General features: G+C 37.0%; 1 protein-coding gene across 2 annotated transcripts in view; it reads left to right on the top strand.

Moving 5' to 3' along the window:
• Positions 1-16190, top strand: part of PNPLA8 (patatin like phospholipase domain containing 8) — a 36995-nt gene extending 20805 nt beyond the window's left edge. For both annotated transcript variants that reach the window (XM_064702631.1, XM_064702632.1), the window contains exons 9-10: positions 13289-13484; positions 15329-16190. In XM_064702631.1, the coding sequence (XP_064558701.1) occupies positions 13289-13484; positions 15329-15603 (471 nt within the window). In that variant the 3' untranslated portion in view covers positions 15604-16190. The remainder of the gene's footprint in view (positions 1-13288; positions 13485-15328) is intronic.
• The last annotated feature ends 8251 nt before the right edge of the window (positions 16191-24441 follow it).

Genomic DNA, 24441 nt, shown 5'->3' with positions numbered 1-24441 from the left:
CCCCACAGGATTAATTCAAAGGGCAGCAGGGATTGTGTATGTGATGGTGGTAAATTCAACAAAACCACGTATTTTTCTCAAATAAAATACACCAAAATTAATGCAAAGGACTTGATCACTTTTTCCTTGATGGCTTCCCATGAATCCATTGTTGTATTACAATTCCATTTATTATAGTGCTGATGTTGATATATAATATTGCTCCAATAACTGTGTTTTCTTTGAGCAAGATCAGATAGTAAAGCAGTTAAATTGGCACCTGGTCTGTTAGTGGAGTTTTAATAAAGCAGATGTAACAGGATATGTGATGGGAATACAACCTAAAAATAAAAAAATATATGTAGTACAATAATTATAACTAAAATTTGAAGTCACATCTTCATTGGAAAAAGATAATTCATGGTTTCTGCATATTTTTCAAACTTTTATCTTTTTAGGTAACAAATCTGTAAAGCCAATTCATCCTTATAGCTTGTTACAGGAGAGGCCTTCAAAAGTGATTCACTTAGTGCACCCTACCCTAATTGGTTTTACATGGTAGCTTTTAAAATTAGATTCAAGGGTGCTTCCCAGGCTCTGAGAAGACATAGAATATAGGTCACATTGAAGTTCTTTTCATTCTTAGGATATGCCACGGTGATCAGAATGCGCCAGAGCTTTTGCAGGCTGCAGTTTAATAGGTGTATCTTGTTCTCACAATGATAGAATCAGCTCTTTCTTTGTTTCTCTGTCTACTTTTTGCCATGCACGTTTGCCTACAGCAATCAAGGCTGTGTTGCTTACTGTTTAAGGAAGAGGGAATTTACTGGCACATGTAAGTTACATGGGTATCTGTGTTTCTTTCTCCCTTATGGATTCCATCGGTTTGGATAACAGCTCTGAAGGTGGACGTGCACTGTGCAGTTTACCAGCCTTTGTGAAATTGCTGTGGTTACTGTACCAGTGGTATTTTGCAGAGCAGACTGCTTGTAAGATTCCCTGCAGGGGCTTGCTAAGTGACATATTATTGGCAGATTTGTTTAGTATAATGAAATTGAGAGTGTCTGTTGTTTAGGCATATAACTTGGAAGCATTCTAATTTTATCTCAATTGTTTCAGAGTGATCTTTTCCTAATGTAGAGGGCTTATTTAAAAGAAGAAACAAAACCTTGCTCTCGATAAGCTGTACTCATTTAACTATTTTTTTGCTTAGACTTTTGAGTCCATCTTCAGCGACACTGTTGACCAGCTAATATTTGCTGTAAAACAAATCTTGTTAGATCAGAGGAGGCTGTGTAGAGTGGAGGATTGTGAACGGAGTCCATTCAGTAAGCTCTGTACAGACAATCTAGGTTCTACACTCATGTTCTGATGTTGCAGCCACCATTTCTTAGATCAAAAAGAAAACTTTATCTGTATTTTATAGTTTTCATTTTCTTAGGTTGTGTATTTGTCACACAGACTTAAATGGGGCCATATTTCCAAAGAAAATAGCCTTGTGATGTTCATTGCAAATAAAAGCCCAAGGATGTAGTGTGGTTATTGATAAACTTTTGCCTCTTCCCTCAAGGAAAGCTTGATTTTGATATATATAGTGGTCTGGTGCTTAATGTGTCTGATGCTTATATAAAGACACTCATCTTTTTTAAAATTTTTGTAGTCTAAATACTTGAGTCTGTCTCAGTTTTTCAGAACAGACTCTGTTCTTGTTTTTTATCCTAATGGTCTTGTGCTGCACCTGCTGCATTTTGAGTAATCTTTCTTGCAACTGGACTATTCAGTGTGTTTTTTGCATGACCCAAGACACATTTCACAACATTGAATTGGAGTCAAAGTTAGCTCTTCTAAATCAGAAACAAAATTCAGAGGCGTTAACTTGGTCAGGCTGGAACCCGTGTTACCTTAACAGTATGATGTGTTTCCTATTTCAGAGGAAGATACAGCTTAGAATTATACTTGCCTTTATATGTTGCCTTACAATTTATATGTTGGTGGTTTAAATCATTGTGTGATAGTTCCCTACTCAGAGCTTTTTCATGATGATTCTGACACCAACTATATTTTGTCATTTAGCCATGTACTTTTTAATTTAGGGGACTTGAGAAAGTGCAGAACTTTTCCTTCAGTCCTTACTCCCCATCCACCTGCCTCCACTGTGGATACAGGTACTAGGTAGTTCATGTCCAAATCCTGAATCTTTCATAGCAATTATCTTCAGTGAATTCACATTATCTCATATATTTTTGTCCATTTTAAGATCAAATCCTTTAGCTGCAAGCATACATTTCAGTTGCAGTGAAATGAAATGTAATGTTTGAGTCAACATGTAAAGGAGAAAATTGTCTTTAGAAATTTAGGTAGCTTGCAAAATTCTATAAATAAAGGGCTATAATTGGAAATCCAATTTCAGTTTGGAATTGCAATGAAAAGGTAGAAATCAGTGGAGTCTGTAATATATTTAGATTTGACAGTTGACTGTAGAATTAGCTTTCAGCATTGATTGTTATATGGTTTTGAACAGATGAATGACCAACATGTTTTAAGTAACATTTTTAATTGACATATCCAATAATGAGCCACCTACATTCCCTATGGATCACTGCTAGTCTTTCTGTATTTTTCTCAATGCATTTTGAAGTTCCTGACATTTTACTGTTGTTTAAAAAGCTAGCAGCTAAAAATGTAGACCAATTAATTAGGAAAACTAATATCAATATGTAATAACAATAACATTGATCAAGTTCCTGATGTAAAAATGTATTGAGTCTAAATATTTCCATTTTTATCTTGGGAAATAAAATTTAAAGAATTTAGAAATTTTGAAAATTTAACATGGTCACATTTCACAAAGATTTGTCTATCTCCATATCTGGGATTCCTTTCTCAGTTGTAGAGGTTTCATATTAATGTAATTGCGTGGTGCAGCTTTCTCCTTAGTCCAGTATATTCTGCCATAGCAAATAGAGTATTTACATGCTTCCTAAGTTGAATGTTGTCAGCAAGGACAAAACTTCTAGACTTGAGTATCCTGGAGTTATCTGAATATAGCATTTTATTCAGACCCATGGGTTGGGGGATCTAGTTGGTTGTTTTGGTTTTGGGGTTTTTAACTGTACTGTTAACTTACCCATGCTTCAAAGGTATCATAAGAGACCCTGAGTTTGGGCCTGTGTCTGGGGTCAGTTACACACTCTGATCTTTGCTTGTAATATCACAGCCAATTCATCATTTGGGAAGCATGGTTAAAATACATACTATTTTTGTGATGTGTGCTGTTGTTAGCTGCAGAATTAATGTAATAAGATCTGTCATGCACAACTTATGCTTTTAATGAAATGCCTGAATATATATTTTATTGCCAAACAATTCTTCCTTTCATGATGTCTACTAATATTTAGTAAACTTCCTCAGTACCCCGTAAGGATACATTTTCTGTATCTGACATAAACCCATAAATTCAGTGATGTCTTCAGAGCAGCAGGTCATTTTCTGTGAATTAATGACTCACTAGGATGAGTTAATAATTCAAGATAATCACCTAGAAGTCAACCTCAGCCAGGCATTCATTCTAGTGAATGTAAAATATATTATCGAATATTTTGCATTTTAGAGCAATAGTATTGGCAGTTCTCGGAAGCATTGATCATGACATTTGGGTGTATGCCAATTGTATTATGGTGTTGTTAGTTATTAGGGGGAAAAGTTATAAATACTGTATGGGAAAACAGTTGAACTGAAAAAGAAGCTTTTCAGTAAATTTTCAAATGTTATCGAATTTATTTTTTATATTTTGTCATGTAATCTTAGTATCATGTCTCTCTGTAACTGCTGTGGCAGGAGATACAGCTAATGCACCTTCATATTTTCTTTAAAAAATAAAAAATGTAAAATAATGCAGTAATGGAAATTTAGTATTGGTGTCATTCAATAATATAAATGCCACTGCATCTAATTTTCATGTTCTCTACAAATGTTTTTCCCAATGCCTGTTCAAGGGAAATCCCTTTTTCACTGCACTCTTTATGACAAGTAACTTAAGCGTTTATTTTTCTAGTAACTTAAGTGTTTATTTTTTTATTTAAACATAAATCATGATTTTGAGACAGCATTTGAAAGTAATGAGCACAAGGTGCTTATTTCAGGAATCTAAAGGAGCACTCTGGCTTTCCCTAAGTAAGGGAATTAGTTCTTTCTGTAATTGTTAGAAATTTGGTGTGTAGGAGGATGGCATTTATATCTGTCACCAATTAGGGCCTCTGCTGGGAATCAGCATAGTGCAGAATATATTATAATTGTATGTAGTTGACCCCAGGAGTTTGCTTCTTAGCATATTATAAAGCAAGGGTGAATCTTCCTGAATAAATTTGATTAAATATTTGTATAAGGAGACAACTGTAGGTCATTGTGTGCTTTATAAAAAATGACTGAAGTTATTTAAATAAGTTTCTCACTCAAACAACAAAGTGAAACATACTGTTAGAATGAAGCAAAATCTAATTGTTCTTGTTCACTGTACATTTTAGACAGAGATTTGTTAGAAATATTGACACCACCATCCACAGCTTTTCAGCAAGATGAAAACAGTTCTGCTTCTGTCCTGTTTCATGTTTATAAAACTTTTTGTATTTTGCCAAATAGTTTTTTAAGGAAAATAAAGATTGCCTGTCTTACTGGGAGCTTCTCTTCACCAGTTTTGTCCTCAGTAATACTGTGATCAGTCTGACTGATTACTCCCAAGAGGAAAGCCGTAATTCATGTATATTTCAAACATATTTGTATATATGCAACAGAACAGCATAATCACTTAATCTTTGTATTGAAAAGGTTATGTTTGTGCTGAAGCTATAGGGAGCTAGTTTATTGTACAGTTAAATCTGAATGTATAGATTTCTTTTTCACAGAGCACTTGTCAAAAACTATGACTTTTTAGCCCAGTGATGCTTTACTGAGCAAGCCTTGAAGCTTAGGGTACAATTACTGACATTTTCATAATGACACTGGATGCCCAGAGCAGTGAGAGGACTAGGCTGGGATGTCAATCTTGAAGTTACCTGGATTGATAGACCTTCCTACCTTAGGTAGGGAAAGAATTCTCCCCTTTCTCATTCCTGTCTTCTACTCTGAGGATGTTCACTGCTACGTACATAAATGCATTGAGATGATTTTACAGAATTATTTTGCCCATTACTTCTGGGAAATAGAGTAAATGTTTTTAAAGCAGTTATTTTAGTTTTTCTAAGAAGTAATCCCTTATTACTATGCAGCAACTCCTCAAACTCATTTGCAGCAACTAGACTTATCCTTAAGCTGCATATTTATGATATTTATGTTGACTTTAAGCATAGAATTTAAAAAATACTTTTGAAAAGTCCACTCAGAGTCTTAGCCTATTGTTTCCTGTGATAGCTTTGTACTAATTCTGTCTCTGCTTTTTCACAAAGACAGTGAAAGTAAGCAACAGAGCAAGTCTGTAAGAGTGAACTAAAATGCAAAGCATGTCTGCATAGGCAGTGAGGTGAAGTGGTTACTATGGAGCCAACAAACTCAGCTTCCAAATCTCACTCTTGGCTTTCATACATTATATATCCTTCATTCAGTGCTAGATTATTTTATTCACAAAGTTTAGGATAATTTAAATGAAACCGTGCAGCACACAAGGTGTTATACAGAACAGTTACAAGGCTCAACTTGAGTCTGACAGAATTAGGAAGTGCAATGAGAGCCTATGAATGTGGAGAATGTTCTTGTGAGAAACAACTGCTCTCCCATGGTATAGTATAATTTTTGAATTTTAGTATTTTAATTTCAAATAATTATTTTCAAAGTATTGACTTAAGTATATCACTGGTGACTTCATGCCCATTTACCATAATAATTTAAATAGGACAAGATTTTCAGAAAGTCCTTTGCTACCAGGCTCCCATGTGCTCTGGAATACTTTCTTGCAGACTTCCCAGTCTCTTTTCCTTCTGATAATAGAATTTGCACTCATCTGTTTCACAGTGTTTAACCAGGCCTTTCTTTACCTCTCAAACTGTGCAAGCAGGGTATCTCCATCAGAGTTTTTATTGGAGCATTTGTTTACAAAAGGTCCATTTTTCCTGCTTTAAATAATTGAAGATCTGTAAGTCAAGTAACAGGGGGAGTCTTGCCTGATCATTTTGCAGCTATCAAAATACTGATAGAAAATACTAGCTACAACTTTAGACTCCTTGTTACCTACCAGAAGCTCCAAAAATATGGTTACTGTTGTATTAAGGAATTTTTGTGAAAAAATCTATGTGAAAAAATTTCATTGGCTTCATCTGGGAATAAGATATTAAATAAAAAAGAACAACTGCATATTTACCACCTGCAAAGCATTTGACAAAAGACTGAAAACAATGTCACAGTCCCTGAGTTCACTGCTTTGCTATCACTAGCAATTTTGCAATTCTATTATTATTGTGTTCCATTTTAATATTAACTTACTTGATTGTTTCCATTAGTTTTAATTTAGAAATATCTATTTTATTATTTAGAAATTTTTAAGAAGCCTTTTTCTTTGCTACTTGCCTGCCTGATGACATTGGGAGAGTTATATCCCCTTTTCTAGTATCTCCTTGCATTAGCATTCCTACTCCAGCACTTTGTCTTTGGTGTACTGCCAGCAAATTAAGTCGACTCAAGTGTAGAATGGTTTTGCAAAGTTCAGCAGATGAAGCAGTGTCTGGCACTTGCCACTGCACTGAGCATAGCAGCAGAGAAAGGAAGGGATGACAAATGTGTGTTTGGGAAGTGAAAAAGAGAGTTTGCGATTGGTTTGAGATCTAGCTAAATGAGAAGAGAGGGTGAAATGTAGGGAAGGCCAGTTAATGCAAGAATGAGAGAACAGAAAGAAAAAAGGGATCTGCCCTGTTTGCCCAACACTGAGTTCTGAGTCAAAGCTTGGGCCAATTCCACCTGTTGTGGATATAGGTCAACAGTTTAGTCATTTGTAAAGTTCCTGTAAGTTACCCTTTCTGTTAAAGATTGCAAGGTGTGAATCATAGACTCATTTATGTTAGAAAAAACCTACAAAGTCCAGTCAATAACCTCATACTGCCCAATCCACCACTAAACCACATCCCTATGTACCAGATCTGAATGTCTTCTAAATACATCCAGGGATGGTGACTCCACCCCTTCCCTCTTCAGTGTGTTCTGATGTTTTCTGGTGAATACATTTTTTCTTAAAGGGCCAACCAGAACCTCTCCTTGCACTACAAATTTTGCATTTTCCACAAGACTGAGACTGGACTGACAAAATTCGAATTCTAATAAGAATAGATTTGGAGATGTAATTTTGTTTAAAAGCTAAAATTACATACATCTGTGATTCATGCAGTATTTCTTTAAATAGAGTAGAGCCTTAGGAAAACTAGAGGAGGAGGAGAGAGCCTCAGGTGGTTATCTGTTCCAGCCTCCTGTTCAAAACAGGCTAAACCTCAAAGCTGGGTTGGGTTGTTCAGGACTTTGCCCAGCTTAGTTTTGAAAATATCAAAGGATGGAGATTCCACAGATGCTCCAGCTCTTACTCTGTACTTTTTGAAAGAATCTGGGTATTTCTACTTTAGATAGTGGAACACTGTGATTAGCTTCCTCCTTGGCTTTCCCTTTTCAATGGGGTAAGCAAGCCTACTTCTCTGCATCTCGTCTTGTATGTTACGTGCTTCAGGCCCCAAACCATCTTAGTGTTTCTTTACTGCATGTGTTCCAGTTCTTCAGTACTTTTTAACTGGGTGTCCAAAGCTGTACAAAGTATCTGTCCCTAGTCTGGCCCTGTGCATACTGAATAAAAGGGGATAAGCGCTTCTCTTGATCTATTGGTTTTGCTTTTAGACCCAGTGTATGTCAATAATGTGTAATTTATTGAATATTCTGTTTGTATGGGCTCTCTGTGCACACAGGCAGTACCATTCCATAGGGTCATAGCTAACAATATAGAGGAAAGGAGTGACACATTGAAGACATTCCATCTGTCCAAGAGGAATTGCTAAACTTAATAGGAACCAAAAAGGTTTAGGGCTGTGCATAAAGTTAACAATGCTTTGTAGAATTGAATTGTAGCTTGAAGCTTATTCTATAAGTGAAAATATCACTTTATATCAACATGATTTTTTGCACCATCATATGTGGTATAAAGATCCTTATTTTGTTTTCATTATTTTGTTTTGAGAAAAACAGGGATTGATCTTGCATCTCTGTAGCCATAGATCAGATAAATTTACCTTGTTTACTTCAAGTTGTTTAATTGCACGGAAGTTCAGAGTGGCAAGAAAGCTCATGGAGTCTAGCATGGATGAGGAAGCTTTTGTTAGTTACCAAGACATTCCATACTACTGGCCATCACTCAGTATTTAAGTTTATTGCATTTTGGTTAATGTTTTTTTATAAATATATTTTAAAAGCCCAATGCTTACAATAAAATATTGTAATTAGTAAGTTATAAATAATTTAGATGCATTTATATAGTATTTTATAGCTATAGAATAAGTTCAACAGAATGAGAAAAAAATTAGACTGCAGATTTAGCAGCTCTCCAAAACAAGGATCAGTGAAGTTTCTTGTGATCTCAGTATCTTTTGTACAAAACTGTGGAGTCAATCATTTGGGAATTCTGTTCATGTGTCTCAAGGGCAAGCATGGAGAAGCATATGTCATGATTTCTTAAAATTAATTTTTAAATATTTAGATCTGGCTTTCATATTTCTGTATTTCTAGTTCAGTAGACATCTTGGGATGGGCTTTTTTCCAGTTTTATGAAGTTAGAGGAATTATTCAGAAACAGAAGGGTTAGCTTCTGTTCTTTAATTTTCAGAATGGAAAATTCTTTATTGTTTACATTTTCTTTGAATGCACATAAATTTAACTAATTTTTAAAATGGTGAAAATACTTTTTCACAAGAATTTCAGCTTTTTGCATTACTGTATTGTTTCTGGAGCTGCAGATTTAAATAAATTACTGCAGTATTTCCTTCAACAAGTCCTTAATAGTACAGTTTAACTAACAGCATTATTTGCTCCTTTAGTAGTTGATCATTGTAAGCAAAAGCAGTATGATGAACATTGCTTTTTAACAGAGTAATATTTGAAGTATTGATTAGGATGTGGTTACTATCACTCATAATTTCTTTGGAGGAGAAGAAACAAGTCAGTTGCCTTTCTTAGTCCTGCTTCTAACTTTCAAAAATTGATATGTGTCTATTATCTGTATAAATGCTAGAGGTTGTGTCTAAACTGCAAATCATTAGGAATTTACTGTCATTACAACAAACCTAAATTGGAGAACATTTAAATATGGAAATCATCGCACAAAGCCATTAGTTATCATCACAAACACATTTGGTACGTATATTTTATGTTCCTTTGATCTTTTATTTATCAGCATTACAAAAGTATTGTAGTATTCTAGTATAAGGGTATACCCTCAAACTTCTGATAACACTAATTTTCCCATGGTGTAGCAGTCATGTTTAATTATATCGACAGTATCAGTGGAAATTATTTTGTAAGCATGTTTTAAATCTAGGATTTAAAGAAATGATTAAGCAGCACTATAATAATTATTAAGATTTTATATAAAGATTCATGGGGAATTATATAAAGGACAAAAACATCCTTGTATTTAGTTTGCTAGACTAAACATGAGCAAAGGATAATAGGCACTGAAGAGATCGTTCATGTTAGCTGTGTATTTAGTGTTTTGAGCAAGGTGAATGGTATCCAGAGAGGGTTCAAAGAGCTTTTTGTAGGTTGAAATGAAAGGTTAATTAAAAGAAAGCAAACTCAAAAAACTAAGCTCAGTAATCCTGGTTTTACTTATCTGGTGCAGCTGTAGTTACAAGGAGTTTCTATAAAATGTTTTTCATCTCTAAAACCTTTTATATTCTAACCTATTCCTGGGTAGAGTTGCTTTTCCTTGTTGTTCTAGTTATGTGATGGTCAGATATGGTCAGAAAAGGGAACTTTAGAATATAGGGAGTGCTTGCATTTTACCTATTATAGTAAATACTCTCTTTTATACTCTACTTGTTTGTATGGATTCTGAATGGATGCAGCTATCTTCATCTCTGCTATTGGTAATGTTCTCAAGCTTAAGTTTTGTCTTTGTAATTGCTGGTTTTAAGGCATTCCCAGCAAAAAAAAAAAAAAAGTTCTGTTTAATTCAAATTAATCTACCTCTTGGTTGGAGTTAATGTCATTTTACTTCCAGGAAGTGCTGAATGTACTTCTTGAGATTCAGTGGATCAAAATCTCATTATCTGAATGCTTCTCAGGCTTACTGTCATTAACACTGATTCTTACTACTCCTGAAGTATTTTATCTCAGCCTCATCACCTACACTTTCAAAATGTTGCTAGCGAAAGATGTCTCTCCTCAATTCCAGAGTGGCATTTGTTCCTAGTAGTATTGGGCTGAAGTCTGATCTTCAGACAACTTAGAAAAGCCTCATATCCTCAGGGCTGCTCCTCGCAGGACCTTGAATCATCCTGATTCCTAATGAAAGGACAGTACAGCAGAGCTTAAGCCACCAAGGAGATCTTTCAAGTGCATTGGTGACAGCAGCTGTCCTAGTTGATGGTGGACCAATAAGGAAAGGTGCCTTGCTGAACCTGGTGATTATGAAGAGTAAAGAACTGGTCAGGGCTGTGAAATTTTAAGAAAGCCTTGGATATAGTGACTGTGAGATAATGGAGGTCAGGATTGTAAGGGGAGGAAGCAGGGGGAAAAAACAGGACTAGAGCACTGCATTTCAGGAAAGTAGACCTCATTCTCTTTAGAGCTCTGCTTGGAAGAATCACATGGACTATGACCTTGAAGAGAAGAGGGGTCTAGGAGAGCTGGCTGATAGTCTGTAATCACTCCCTCCAAATTCAGCAAAGGACCACCACCCCAATAAGCAGGAAATCAAGCAAAGATGGCAGGCAGGGATGAGCAAGGATATCCTAACTGAACTTCAACATAAAAAGGAAGTGTACAAAAGGTGTAGGAGGGACAAGTGACCCAGAAGTATAGATGTCTGTCTAGTCTTGCAGAGGTGGGGATAGGAAAACAAAAGCTGGTGTGGAGAGGGATATAAAGGGCAACAACAAAAGATTCTATAAGTTCATGAACAGCAAAAAGACTAGGAGAAAAGTGGGCCTGCTACTGGCTGGGACAAGAGAGCTTGTGACAAATGATTTGGAAAAGTCCAAGATGCTTAATGCTGCCTTTGTCTCAGTCTATACCAGTAAAAATGGCTTTCAGGAATCCCAGGCCCCTGCAGCTAGAGTAAAAGTCTGGTGCAAGGAGGACTTGTACTGGAGGGAGGAGAGCCATATTAGGGAGCAGTTAAATGACCTCATCATACGTAAATTCATAAGGTGTGATGTGCTGCACCTGTGAGTGCTGATGGAGCTGGCCGATGCCATTGTGAGGTGACTTGATTATTTTGAAATTATCATGGCTATTGGGAAAGCAGATACCATTCATGTCTTCAGGAATAGTAAGAAGAAAGCTCTGGGGAACTTCAGGCTTGTTGACTTCAGTCCCAGTCCCTTGGGAGATGATAGAGGAAATCCTCCAGAAAAGAACTTCTAAAGTCATGGACAAAAAGGTGCTCATGAGATGTCAGCATGGATTTATAAAGTAGTTTACTCATGATCGAGCAACCCTGGCAGCCATCTGCAATTGGTAGACAAGTAGAAGGCATTGGATATTTCAACTTTGTGAAGCCTTTGACACTTACCTCCCATAATACCAGAGACAAGTTGACAAAGGTGGTTTAGGTAGAGACAGTGAGGTGGATACAAACTAGCTGAATGACTAGGCCCAAGCTGGGGTCAGTGTCACAAAGTCCAATTGGAAACAAGACACTAGAGGTGTACCTATACTGGGACAAATTCTATCTAGTGTCTTCATTAATGATCTGGATGATTGGACAGAGGATACTTGCAGGAATTCTGTGGATGATACAAACATGGAAGGAATGACTGTTACATGTATGGTTGGGCCACCACTCAAAGGGACCTCAACAGGCTGAAGAATTCTCATGAAGCTGAAAAAGGCAAAAGGCAGAGCCCTGCATATACAGAGGAATAGCCTCATTACACTGAGTTGTAAAGCAGCTTGGCAGGGAAGGACCTTGGGGTGCTGGTGGACAACAAGCTCAACATGAGTGATGCCCATTTGCAGTAAAAAGGGCCAATAGCATCCTGGGCTGCATCAGCAACAGTGCTGCCAGTGGTCATGGGGGATGGCCCTTCCTCTCTGCACTGCTGAGACCACATCTGGAGTGCTGTCTCTGGTTTCCCAGTACAATAGAGACATGAGTCTATTGGAGTTAGTCCAGTTCAGGGCCACAGAGATGATTAAGGGACTCTCCTATGAGGAGAGACTGATTCAGCTGAGACTATTCAGCCAAGAGGAGAGAAGACTCTGGCAGGAGATGTGTACCAGTCAAGAGTGGGAGGGAAAGAAGATGAGGAAGCTGTGGTCTTCTCAGTAGTGCCCACTGGTAGGACAAGAGACTATGGTGTAAATGCAAACAGGAAATTTCATCTGAACACAGGAAAAATATTTTACTGTGAGGGTGCTCAAACACTAGAACTGGTTACCCACAGGGATTTTGGAGTCTCCATTTGTGGAGATACTCAAAACCCAACTGGACATGGCCTTGGGCAGCATGCTGTACCTGACCCTGTGTGAGCAGGGCACTTGGACCAGATGAGCTCAATAAGTTCTTTCCAACCTAAATGACTTTCCAACTCTTAAATCAAAGCTGTAGCATCTTGTGTAATGACTGTGTTTACAAAGTAAGGTTTGGCCAAGCTTAGCTCTTGTGATTTTTCTTTTTTAATTTGTTTTGGAATCTTCAGGTAGCGATTTGGGTTTTGTTACAGAAAATTTCCGTGTAATATCACTAATAAGCATTTCAAGAGGCAGATTTTTGATTAAGAAATTGTTAATATGTGTATCCGTCTTACTGAAAAGGTCTTCAAAAATGAAGTCATAGCTTCTCTAGAGAGTCCAGTGAACAGTTCTGTTTCAGTATACCACTTGTATATAATGCAGCAGAACTGAGCACAGCCCCACCAGCTGCTCTGCCAGTGCCTGGGAGGCCAAGCTAGGAAGCTGCTTTATCATACAAACAGATTCAGTTCAATTTCACAAAACTTGGAAATTAATGCTTGCAAGTTTTCATTGGTTTTGTATATTAGGGCTATGCTAGTTTAATTTAGAGTTGCAGTTTCTTTTGTGATCATATGTTATGTATAGACCAATATTTGTATTTCTTGTTAATTTACAGGATGGAGGTCTGCTCCTAAACAATCCTTCTGCGCTGGCAGTTCACGAGTGCAAGTGTCTGTGGCCCAATGTTCCATTGCAGTGTCTGATTTCGTTGGGCACTGGTCGGTATGAAAGTGAGGTAAAGACCAACGTCACACACACCAGTCTGAAAGCCAAACTGGCGAATGTTATCAACAGTGCAACTGATACAGAAGGTTGGTGTCTTAAGATATACTTGTACTGTGACTGTCTTCAGTGTTATTTGTGGTTCTTAGAATTATAGCTCCAATTCAGAGAACTTTTCAAACTTTTGTCTTTCTTCTTCTCTTCTCTACCAGCCCCATGAAACTGAATTAAAGCAGGTCTCTTTGTAACTTACTGTGTATAGTTTTAGTACCAGTATTACTATTTAGTACCAGTATTACTATTAGAATAAATATTTTTACTTGAGCTTTAGGATAAAAGGCATAATCAGGAATTCATTTTAAAATAATATTTTCTTATATTTTGTTTTACTCATAATGTAGAAATGCTTAGTAGTTAATATAGAACATTTATTTTCAACACCTTCAGAAAATATGCTTTTATATCTGTACTTTTCCAAGGACTGTACTGTATCTTCCAGTGCTGATGACTTCCATTGCTGTCAGGAAGAGCCAAGCATCTGTTTTCTAAAATAAATTCTGTTCCTAGATAGAAGTACACTGGAACTCTGTCACTAGCAGTTTACATCTGTTTTATTTTTGTAAACAGGAAATATTGATACACAGAGAATTTCCCCCTCCCATTACAAAGGAAAGTGATACTGCAAAAAGCCAGGGAACAAGAAGTGGTCTTGTGGTCTAGATCCCTTGCTTTATAGTCTCTGTCAGCTGACTGTCACTAGTAGGAAAAAACTAGGTTTTGGATTGCCTTTTCACTTTTGCACAGCTGTGGAAAGGCAGTGGGAATTGTGGGAAGCAATATGTGCTGTCCACTTTCTGTCAGAAAGTTTCATTGCAGCTGAAAAATGAGGCAAGAAATTTAAAGGGAAAAGGAAGAAAGGGAAGTTCATTGCAGAGACCAAAGGAAAAGAAATTGAAAGAGAAGAGAGTAGATTTGAGCAAATGGGAACTTGTATTACAAAGGAAAAAAGGGAGAGTATTAAATAGGGCAAGAAAGACTGGATGTGGTGAGACAAGAACAGACATAGCTGAGTAATTTGCAGGAGGAGAGGCCAAGACAAGATTATTTCAGATTTACAAGCATCTTTTGCTTTTATCTTAGACCTGATTATTTTTTCCCTTCAAACTTTTTATATGTCAATAAATGTTTAAAAGAATGGAGGAACATGTTAAGAATACAAAGAAGATAGAAAGAATGCTGAAGGAAGTGATAGAAATGGAATTTTAAGTGAGCCAACAAAAAGATCTAAAGGGAGAAAGAAACCGGTTATAAAAAAAGAATATATAAATGAATTACATAGTTTTTTGTTTTACTAGTTAACTGAAGTAATATAATTTAACTTGAATATTTTAAATCAAATGCATATTAAATTCAAGCCTCAAATATGTAGTAATATATTAAAAGAATTATTAATAGTTGTAAACAAAATAAAGCTTTAGTCCTACATATTTTTACTTTGAGATTGCAGAAGAACATACCTGTTGTTTTCATAATACCTACTTCTGTTAGTACTAAGTGTAACAAATCACAGGTATCCTGAAATGGGAATATGGAAGTTACATTCCTGCTCTTCAGGATAGGCTCTTGTTAAGGAATGGAATGTAATTAAAAATCTAGATAGCTACAAAGCTCACTTAATTGTCATACCAGTGAAGTTGTCTTGGAATAAAAGATGAATCTTTTCCAGAGTAAACAGAGCTACAAGGTCATTTACAAGTCCTCTAATGAGAAAGGGGTTTCGATGAGGCAGTGGTAGCAAAATGTTTACTCAGCAAAGCAGCACATATTTGCTCTTACTGTGTCATTCCAGAACAGTTTTTGTTCAGATCACTTGCAGGGCTGTTTGATTCTCTCATGTGAATTGAACTGTTTTCTTCATTTGTTTTCTATACAGAAGTCCACACCATGCTGGATGCACTGTTACCTCCAGACAGTTATTTCAGATTTAACCCTCTTATGAATGAAGACATACCTCTGGATGAAAGCCGTAAAGAGAAACTCAATCAGCTGCAGACAGATGGAATTCGTTATTTAGAACGAAATGAAGAAAAACTGAGAAAAGCTGCAAGAATATTAACACAAGAAAAATCAGTTTTGCAGAGGTTTCAGGACTGGTTAAAATTAAAGGCTGACATGTATGAAGGCTTGCCGTTTCTTTCCAAATTATGAATAAGTAATGCATGAGAGATAAATGTAAATCTTGTTTCAGAAAATCCATTTGGTACTGAAAAGGCAGAACGTTGATTCAGGGTAAATAACATCTTTGGAAAGCTATCAGGATTTCGGGGAAAGCCATTCAGGATGGCTGTTTTGTGCACACTCATTACAAGATTTAAAGTGTCAATTACTCTTGGAACTTAATGAATCTTTCTGTTGCTCTACTTTAATTTCTAAAGTCAGTAAAACTGAAAATTATGGAAACAAATGTGCAATGCATTTTGGGTGTATGCGCTATGATTGTGGCAGAAAACCTTTATTTATCAACTACCAGGCTTATTCAAAGTTAATTTAAAAAAAATCCTCATTCACTTTAGTGTAGGCAGTATACCTGTTAGGCTCTTATGTAGGCAGTGAACTTAATAGAAATGTAATATTCCTGCAAAAGCTCTGCCTGTGTTAATTGCACTTTTACATCTTATCTGAAAGATAACATTTAAATTTGTTTATTTTATTTTAGTGGATTTTGTACATAACAGTATTGAGTAAAATGTTTGGATGACTATAAATGGCCTATTAAATTATAACATTAACTGGTATTTTGAGAACTTTCTGCTTATTGTTTTTATGGGAATAACTTCATTGATTAATCAATCAAAGATTGATTAACTCTTTATTTGAAAGTAATCCCAAGCCCCAAAACTTCACTTAAGCAGCTATTCCAATTACAGGATAAAGGAAATAAAATATTGAAGTAGTTCATATGAATGAGAAAGTTTCTTAGGGAAACTTAAATTTTGGGTCCAGACTTGTGGTGTAGCTCTAGTCAAGAAGAAAATTAAAACTTGCAGCATCAAATTATATAAATGTCATTTTGTCTCTAACTTTCATATGTGCATTCTCCTGAAATTATGTCAGGGCTGTGAAGTTAACATTTGGAATTTAGTCCAGGCCTATCACCCATTCCTTTGGGCAAATTTCCTGCATATGCCATGAGGGATGCTGTGAGCTCTGACAACCCAGTGTCTCAAACAGCATCTTCAACAACAGGAAGGTACATGGGAGTTCTTCAAAACAGTGCAGTGAAATTTGAGGTAGACACAGCTGCTGTCACATGTTGGCACATACTTGTTAATAAGATTGCTTTCCAGGTGCCTGGGGGAATGTTTGTCTTGTAGTAGACAGCTACTGGATGAAATGTAAGTTCAATGCAGTAGCTAAAGCATCCAGTTTCACCAAAATCAGTGCATTTGTCACTTTGCTGTTTGGAACTAATCACCTGCCATTATCTACTAAAATTACATTTATTATGATAGTCACCTTCTGTTCTTGTTTTAAAATATTGAAAATGTTATTAGGCTGCAGTTCGGAAAGGAACTATGAGGCAGGCAGCTGAGATCCTTGGAGGTGCTACATCATATTCTTTACTGTGCAAGAAAACATTTGATTGAGATATTCTTTTTTTTTTCCTTTAATTTGATATATCTTTAATTTTGACCTATTCATTTTACTCAGATATTCATCCTTTTCATCCTGAGTTCTCTCCTTAAGTTTGCCACATAAGGCAGAGATTTATGATCATAATCCAGCTTTCATTTATACAGCCTCTCTTTTCTGTGACAGTGGTCACAGGCGTTTTCAGGTGAGGGAAGAGAAGAAAATGTTGACTCCATGTTCAGAAGGCTTGATTTATTATTTTATGATATATATATATTACATTATAACTGTACTAAAGAATAGAAGGAGAAGCTTCATCTCAGAAGGCTAGCTAAGCTAAGAATAGAATGGAATGAATAACAAAGGTCTGTGTCTTGGACAGAGAGTCCAAGCTAACTGGGCTGTGGTTGGCCATTAATTGTGAACATTCAAGGTGGGCCAGTCACAGACACACCTGATGCATCCACAGCAGCAGATAATCATTGTTTACATTTTGTTGCTGAAACCTCTCAGCTCCTCAGCAGGAAAAAAAATCATAAGAAAAGGATTTTCATAAAAAGATGTCTGTGACACTTTTGCATTCCAATTACTAAGAACTAAATAGTGGAATAATGAGATCAAACCTTTCCCATAGGTGTGAGATGATTTAAGCATATAAAAAAGAAATGTCAACATTATTCTGATAGAGGTACGTTGTACAAAGTTAAACCGTGTTGCACCATAGGTCAAAACAAAGAGTGTCAGATGGTCTCATGTAATAACACACATTTACACACTCCTCTGGCAAAGAGAAAAGTCACAGCATCATCCATGAGATATCAAAGGCATTATTCTGAATTTATAAGTTTTCAGTCATGGTTTTTTGGGGCAAGTATTATCTAAGGAAAACATGTACCTTTAGTGAACAAAATGATAACATTTCCATTTAATTCCTTTATATAAATAAAACCTCATGTTCTGAGGGTTTTATTTCAAATAGGGTAAGATCTGGATTTGTGATGATACTGTTTCTGCTGGAAGCTGCTGTCATATCTTCATTCACTCCTTTTTCCCTTCTATTGCCTGTATTTTTCTTAAGTGTGGCTTTTAAAACTACATTGGAAATGAGTTGAGCTATAGAGTAATTAATTCAGACTGTTTTAGACCTCTGTGGTACATTAATTCACAAGGTGCTTGTATTGAATGCCTTCAAATTAACTTGATCCTCAGTTTTGCCTGTCATCAGGGACTAATGAGGTTTTTCTCCTCTGTAAACCATTTTAAAATATGGAGATGCAATAGGTATTTCACTTGAGCTGTAATTAGTTTTTAGTTACTTCAAAAAAAAAATCAGCAATTTGTCAGAAATCCTAACTACTATGGATGTGTTCCTGCAGCACTCTATAAAGTAAAATCATTTTCAGGAAGTTTGAGGCATTGGCTGTGGAATACTGCATGATACTTCAACAGCAGAAAATGGAATAAGAACTGTACTGAAATGAAGTCTCACTAATTAAGAAACAGGATTTTAAATTAAAGGGGTTTATTGATAGGGAGCAGAGGAGTTAGCACTGGGTCAAATACAAGCAGGTTTTAAGTGATCCTTGTGATGGCCTGAAGAACATAATAATTGTCTTCACAGATGAATCTAGGAGGGATCATGAGTACTTTGAACAATATGATTTCAGTGCAACGTGGATTTCAGAAGAGAATAGACTAGAATGAAAAAGTGCCTCTGAAGAACAAAAATTTTAACAATGGGAAAAGGAATACTCTACTGCAGAACATCATGTTAAAGGAATCCTGCTTTGAAAAAGTACCCCTGGGAGTGCTGTGGGGCTATCCAGTTAAAAAACTGAAATTGGCTCAGTAGTCACAGCTACTAAAATAACTGTATCACTGCACCAGAGAATTCCCCAGACAGGAAAATTTGAGCAAACCTGAAAAAATTAGGTAAGTGTGAGTTTTGAATCTAGAATAAGCAATCACAAGAAGACAGTAAGTAGATAAGCATTCTAGGTAACTTGTGCATTCAGAGGCAACTACAAGCTTTGTCTGACCAGATGAGTGTTACCATTTAAAAATGTGCCTGTATCCTGGAAATAAAATTAGGAACTTTATTGGTGTCTCTGCTCACAGCAATGGGGATGATCTTCAAGATGATCTTTAAGGTCTCTTCTGACCCAAGCCTTTCTATGGTTCTGTGATGAGTTTAGGCTTTAGTTGAGAAAGTGAAAATACCATATTTGCAAAATTGACAAAATGTCTTTGCTCTGATTTTGAAAGGCAGAAAGAAACAGCCCAGACTAGGAAATGAAAAGGAATAGGCATAAAATGATCTCCCTTTATGCAAAGTCAGAAAGAGAAAGCCTCTTAGCTTTTCTTAGATGCCTTCTTAGGTCACCTCTTAGTTTCTAATTATCTATGCAGAAGGAGATGTTAATTGAAGGAAGTTTCACTACCAAAGGAAAGAAAATAAACTTTTATATGTCACTTTTAAGCTACTTCCTGTCAGTGTCCATTAGCAGTAAAATGAAGATACTGATTCTATTGCAGAAGCTGCAGGCAGCCACAGTTGACTATAATTATAGTTTTGGTCAGTGCTATTAGAGAAAGAGATATTCAGACTAAAACAGATGCAAAGAAGGGCTGCCAAAAGGAAGATTAGGAGAGTGTGGTTTGTTTCATCCAGCAAAACAAGGGCTCGATTCAGGGAACCTGCTGCTGTTTAAAAATACTTCAAGAAGAAAAAGATGACAGGCTAAGGGACAACACTTGCATAATACCAAAAGTGCTCAAACTTAGAAAGTAAATTTAACCTGAAAGTAAAAGGTGCTAAACGTGTTCGGAGCAAGGTTACAGAATGGCTACACAGAATCAAAAGAGCAAAAGAAACTGATTTAATGTAAATTTTAGAAATCAGCCTCCTGGAGGGGGTTCTATAATGCTTTGTGCCTACAATCCATGGCCAACTGAATCCCTCTAACCTATGTGGCAGGTGAGAACTCATTAATCCCTCCTATATAACAGAATCCATAGGCTTGTGGAAATGTCTAACAGCTTCTTCCCTTTAGTTCTAATAGATAAGGATTATGTCTTGCCTTTGATCCGTTACTTGTATTTCATTTATTTTGCTTTTCTTGCTGAGCTGGTAAAGGGAGCTGATACAGGCTGAAGTAATACAAGACAAATGAAAGGTGAAAGAAAAATCTAGTATGTGCTTACTATTTATTGGTCACATTAATTTTTCATCAGAGATTAAAATACTTCTATTCTGCTGGGTCAACAAACAGTCCTGGTTTTCTTACATTACAAGATTGTTCTCAGAATGATAAGTATTAAATACAAACATAATCTGTTGCAGGGGAGAATGTGTTAAGGCCTCATCTTTCAGCTTAAGGACTGCACCCCAGGCTGGCTGTGATACAAACCCATAGACATTTACATTCAACTACATAAGGCAAGATAGAAAACTCAGTTGTTTGGGTTTTTCACTTGGTTGCTTAAGCAAGGAGTCAGATTTTCAGACTTTGCAGAATTGGTCTGTTTGAAGGACAGTTTGCTGCTAGAAGTAAGATATGTTCTTGGTGCAGTCATACTAATTTACGAAGAAAAATAAGCATGCCAAATGCCTGTTCCTCAAACTGCAGGAACAAGATGAGTAGGCTCTTTCCTTCCTCCAGCTGCTGAGCAGTGAACTCAAGGAGGTGCTGCCTCCCAAATCCCGTGCTCACTGCTCAGCCTCCTCATTCCCATAGCTGCAGTTGTGTCTGCTCCTGGTACGTGCCTGTTAATTCCAGTGTGCCACCTGATCCAATACTCTGCTGATGGCCTTCACTGTTTGCAGATACTCATAGTTATTTAAATTGTTCTTTCTTCATGATTTAACAAGAATAATTCTGTTATTTATTTTAATAAAGTTGGCAGTTTTCAGTAAGGGGGAACCATTAGCAATTTTCAATATACTGTAAAAATTAAACACGAAATGAAATCCTATATTACTTATATCCCTAGTAATGCATGTTTAATTTATGGAAACAGTTCAATTTTGCATTTTATTTATGATTTAATTTTATTTATTAGTTTGTTATATCATTATCATTAGCAGCTATTTCCCCATATAGTTGCAATAGCAAAAAAGTACACAGGAGCATTTTGATATCTTTACCTTTCAGGAAGAAGCTGTAATATAACATTTTCACTCAAAACCACAGAAACAAACTGGAAAGATAACTAATACCTTTGAAGTGCAATGCTGAGTTCAGCAAAGTTATGCTGTTAGCATTTAAAAGCTCTTTTTTCTTTTTAAAGACCTTGGAAACTGGAAATGGAACAGATTTTTGTTCTTACACCATTATTTTGTAATTGAATGATATCATAATCATCACACTAATACCACAGGGAAATGGTCTTCTAGAATGTCTCAAAATTTGGATAGCAAATCCCCAAATGTAACTCCTTAAAAATCTGACATGTGTCCAGGGCATCATTTCAACAAAAGGTGCTGTTCCATGCTTCCTCACTGGCTGGTCTGCGGAAACCAGAAATATGGTCCTGTCATTTTGTAAACCTCATTTGAATGTATTTTCAGGTAAGTGAGTCAGGCAGTCAGAAAACTTGTAACAATGGGACAACAGGACCTATCTTGCTAAGAAAAAAGAACCAGGAATGTTGGAGAGTTTACAAGCTGGGTAGGGGATGTCTTTATCATCCTACAAGGAAAAGTAGGTATTTCAGGTACTGCTTAATATGAGGAGTCAAAGGGCAAAATCATTGACACTGCTAAATCTGACTTCAAAGCATTTCCTTATAGAATCTACTAAGACATAAGCATGCCATAACTTCCAAACTTGAGCACTGTGTCCATTCCAAGCAGGTCTAAACAATCTGGTTGTGAATACAGTAGGAAAGCCAATAATATTTCTATAGCAGAGTAAGTTTTAAATAATTTGTACTAGATATGTCAGAAATCATTGGGAGGAGCTGCAGATTAGTAAGGAAAACTTAGATAAAATTGCCAGGAAGCAAATGTGCTCTGGACAGCTGTTTATTGTGTGGGTTCATATATATATATATATATATATATATGGTTGTGTATATTTGAGATAGTAAAGAAAAAAACAAGACAAAATACTTCCAGCATGATGTTCCCATATATTTTATGCCCAGTCTGTACAGTGCATCTACTTCAGATAGAGAGAAATGGAAAGCATTTCCTCATCCATTATGCAGGGCTTAGCATACTACAGCCTCTCAGGAAAACATTACCTCTTTTCAAACCAATACATTTACAGTAGGTGCATCATATTCCACTTAAAAGAAACACTGTTAAAAAAGAGATTGGTTTCCTGAACTGCATTTATCCAGCATGCATTAGATCATGACTGTGCAATTGCTGCTGTCTTTTGTCAGTATGATTTGGTCACTGGTGTGAGATGCTGTTGCTGTGGCATGACCAGAAAGAGCATCATTCCCACACTGTTCGTGCCACATGGGAGCTTGGTCATCCTGCAAATGGGCCTGCTGGCACGGGACACTGCAGCTGCTGGACACGGGCAGCAACTGGGCATTCAACAGATACTCCTCCTTCACACTGGAGTTGGAGCCACTTCACATTAGTGGTCTTTCTGACCAGTCAGGCCTTTAGAAAGCACACAGAACAAGATAGTTCTCTTTCCATCTGGAGATAATGAGGATGAAGACTTAGTTCATTATTACCATCGAGGACACAATGCCTTTGCTTTCCTCCCTCACAATGGCTCCTTGTAAAGAAGAAACTCTTGCAGCTAGGCCTCAGAAAACAATACTCCATGGTCAAAATAGCTCACAGTCAGCTCGAAGTCACTAAAAGCATTGGAAAGGACCAGTTCTCAGGTCCCAAAATACTTGAAATGTCTGGTTTCCAGTTGGGCTTAGAATGTTAAACCCTGAAGGCATTGTGAGAGACTAATAGTGTCAAGAGGTCCCTCTGCAGAAGGTTCCAATGGTAAGTTCCCCATTGCAAAAGCACTTCAAAGGTGTGGAGTCTCCAGAAGAAATAAAATCCATCTGACAGCAATCCATCTGACCTTGTTCTAGTAACCTTTCTATGGAGAACATCCCTAACAGAGCTGGTATCAAGTGCCCAGCTGACATACAAGGATGTTTGTAAAATAAGCAGCTATTAGAAGGAAGATGGTGACAAGCCTTTTCCTTTCTGCCTGTGACAGTTCCTGAAAAGAAGAATCCCATGGCAGCTCCTGTCCCAGAGAAATCTACTGTACAATGAGACAACACATTTTCCAAGCCAGATTCAGTGCTGGGCTGAGGGCTGTTAGACCAGGTTGTCAGATGTGTATGGAAAGGAGTGTGTTTCCTGAACAACCCAAAGGATCAGCATAGATGCTGCTCTGCTAACCCTACAAACCACTTGGATTACTTTGGTTGTCACCGTGGGGTGACGTGGGGATAGGCAGGCTGCTACTCCAGATTTATTTCTCTGTTATGTGAAAGGGCACTCTGCTGCTGGTGGTGGTGAAACCTATTTGGGCCCAATACATGCCTGTGCTGCCATGCTTTTTCAGAGAAGTGCTATCTGTGACTCTATGAAAGCACACCTCATGGAGGGGGCATGGAATATGTGCTGGCAGCCTCAAATCACTGCAGGGCACAAGGAGGTGTTCTGACCGCAATGGTGAAGTCATGTTCCTTGAGGAACATGGATCCTCTGGACAACAGCTGAGTCTTTCTCCACAGCCTGGAAGCATTAGGGATGCAGCCAGAGGCATTCTAAGGGAAGATAATGAAGGAATATGAAACTGCACAAAGCAGAGCCAAAGCCTGTTCAAAGTAGAAAAGTTCTAATTAGGTGCTCAGAAATATGTACTTTTTTATGACAGTTTCTGGACAGCTTTTCTTCCCTAGTTTCCTAACAAGAAATGAGAATAAAGAGCTTCTTCAGAAGGTAAGTCACCTTGTCAGGCTGTATTTGTAAAAACAAACACACTGAATCTCATAAACCCTTTCTCCACAACAGTAAACAACAGATTAGAAAATGATTGAATGCAGTTAATTTTCTAATCTGATGCAGACATGCTCAAATAGCTTTATAGAGATATAGCACTGCAGCCTTCCTTTTGCTTAAGCAATAACTGCTGCAGCTAGCCCGTATTTTAGCATTAACCTCTGCTCTGTAGTCACTGCTGTGAAGGTCAACAAATCAGATCGCAGAAGGCTCAGTGTCAGTGTTTTACATCTTCATCCAGGTATATGTGCGAGAGCTGTGTCTTCTCTCATCTCTAAGCATATGTCTCATTACTAAAACAAGATGTCATGGAAGATGGTGGCATGTAGTCAGCAGTGCACTCAACTGCATCTGCCCTTCCTCATCACGGTGAAGATGTCTAGGATTTAAAATTTCACTCAGACAAGCCATCCTGGCTTACTCTTATCTTG

Source organism: Zonotrichia leucophrys, chromosome 1A (genome assembly GCF_028769735.1).
Source record: "Zonotrichia leucophrys gambelii isolate GWCS_2022_RI chromosome 1A, RI_Zleu_2.0, whole genome shotgun sequence".
NCBI classification, from domain to species: Eukaryota; Metazoa; Chordata; class Aves; order Passeriformes; family Passerellidae; genus Zonotrichia; species Zonotrichia leucophrys.
Note: the sequence above shows the minus strand (reverse complement) of the source record. Positions and strands in the feature narration are given on the sequence as shown.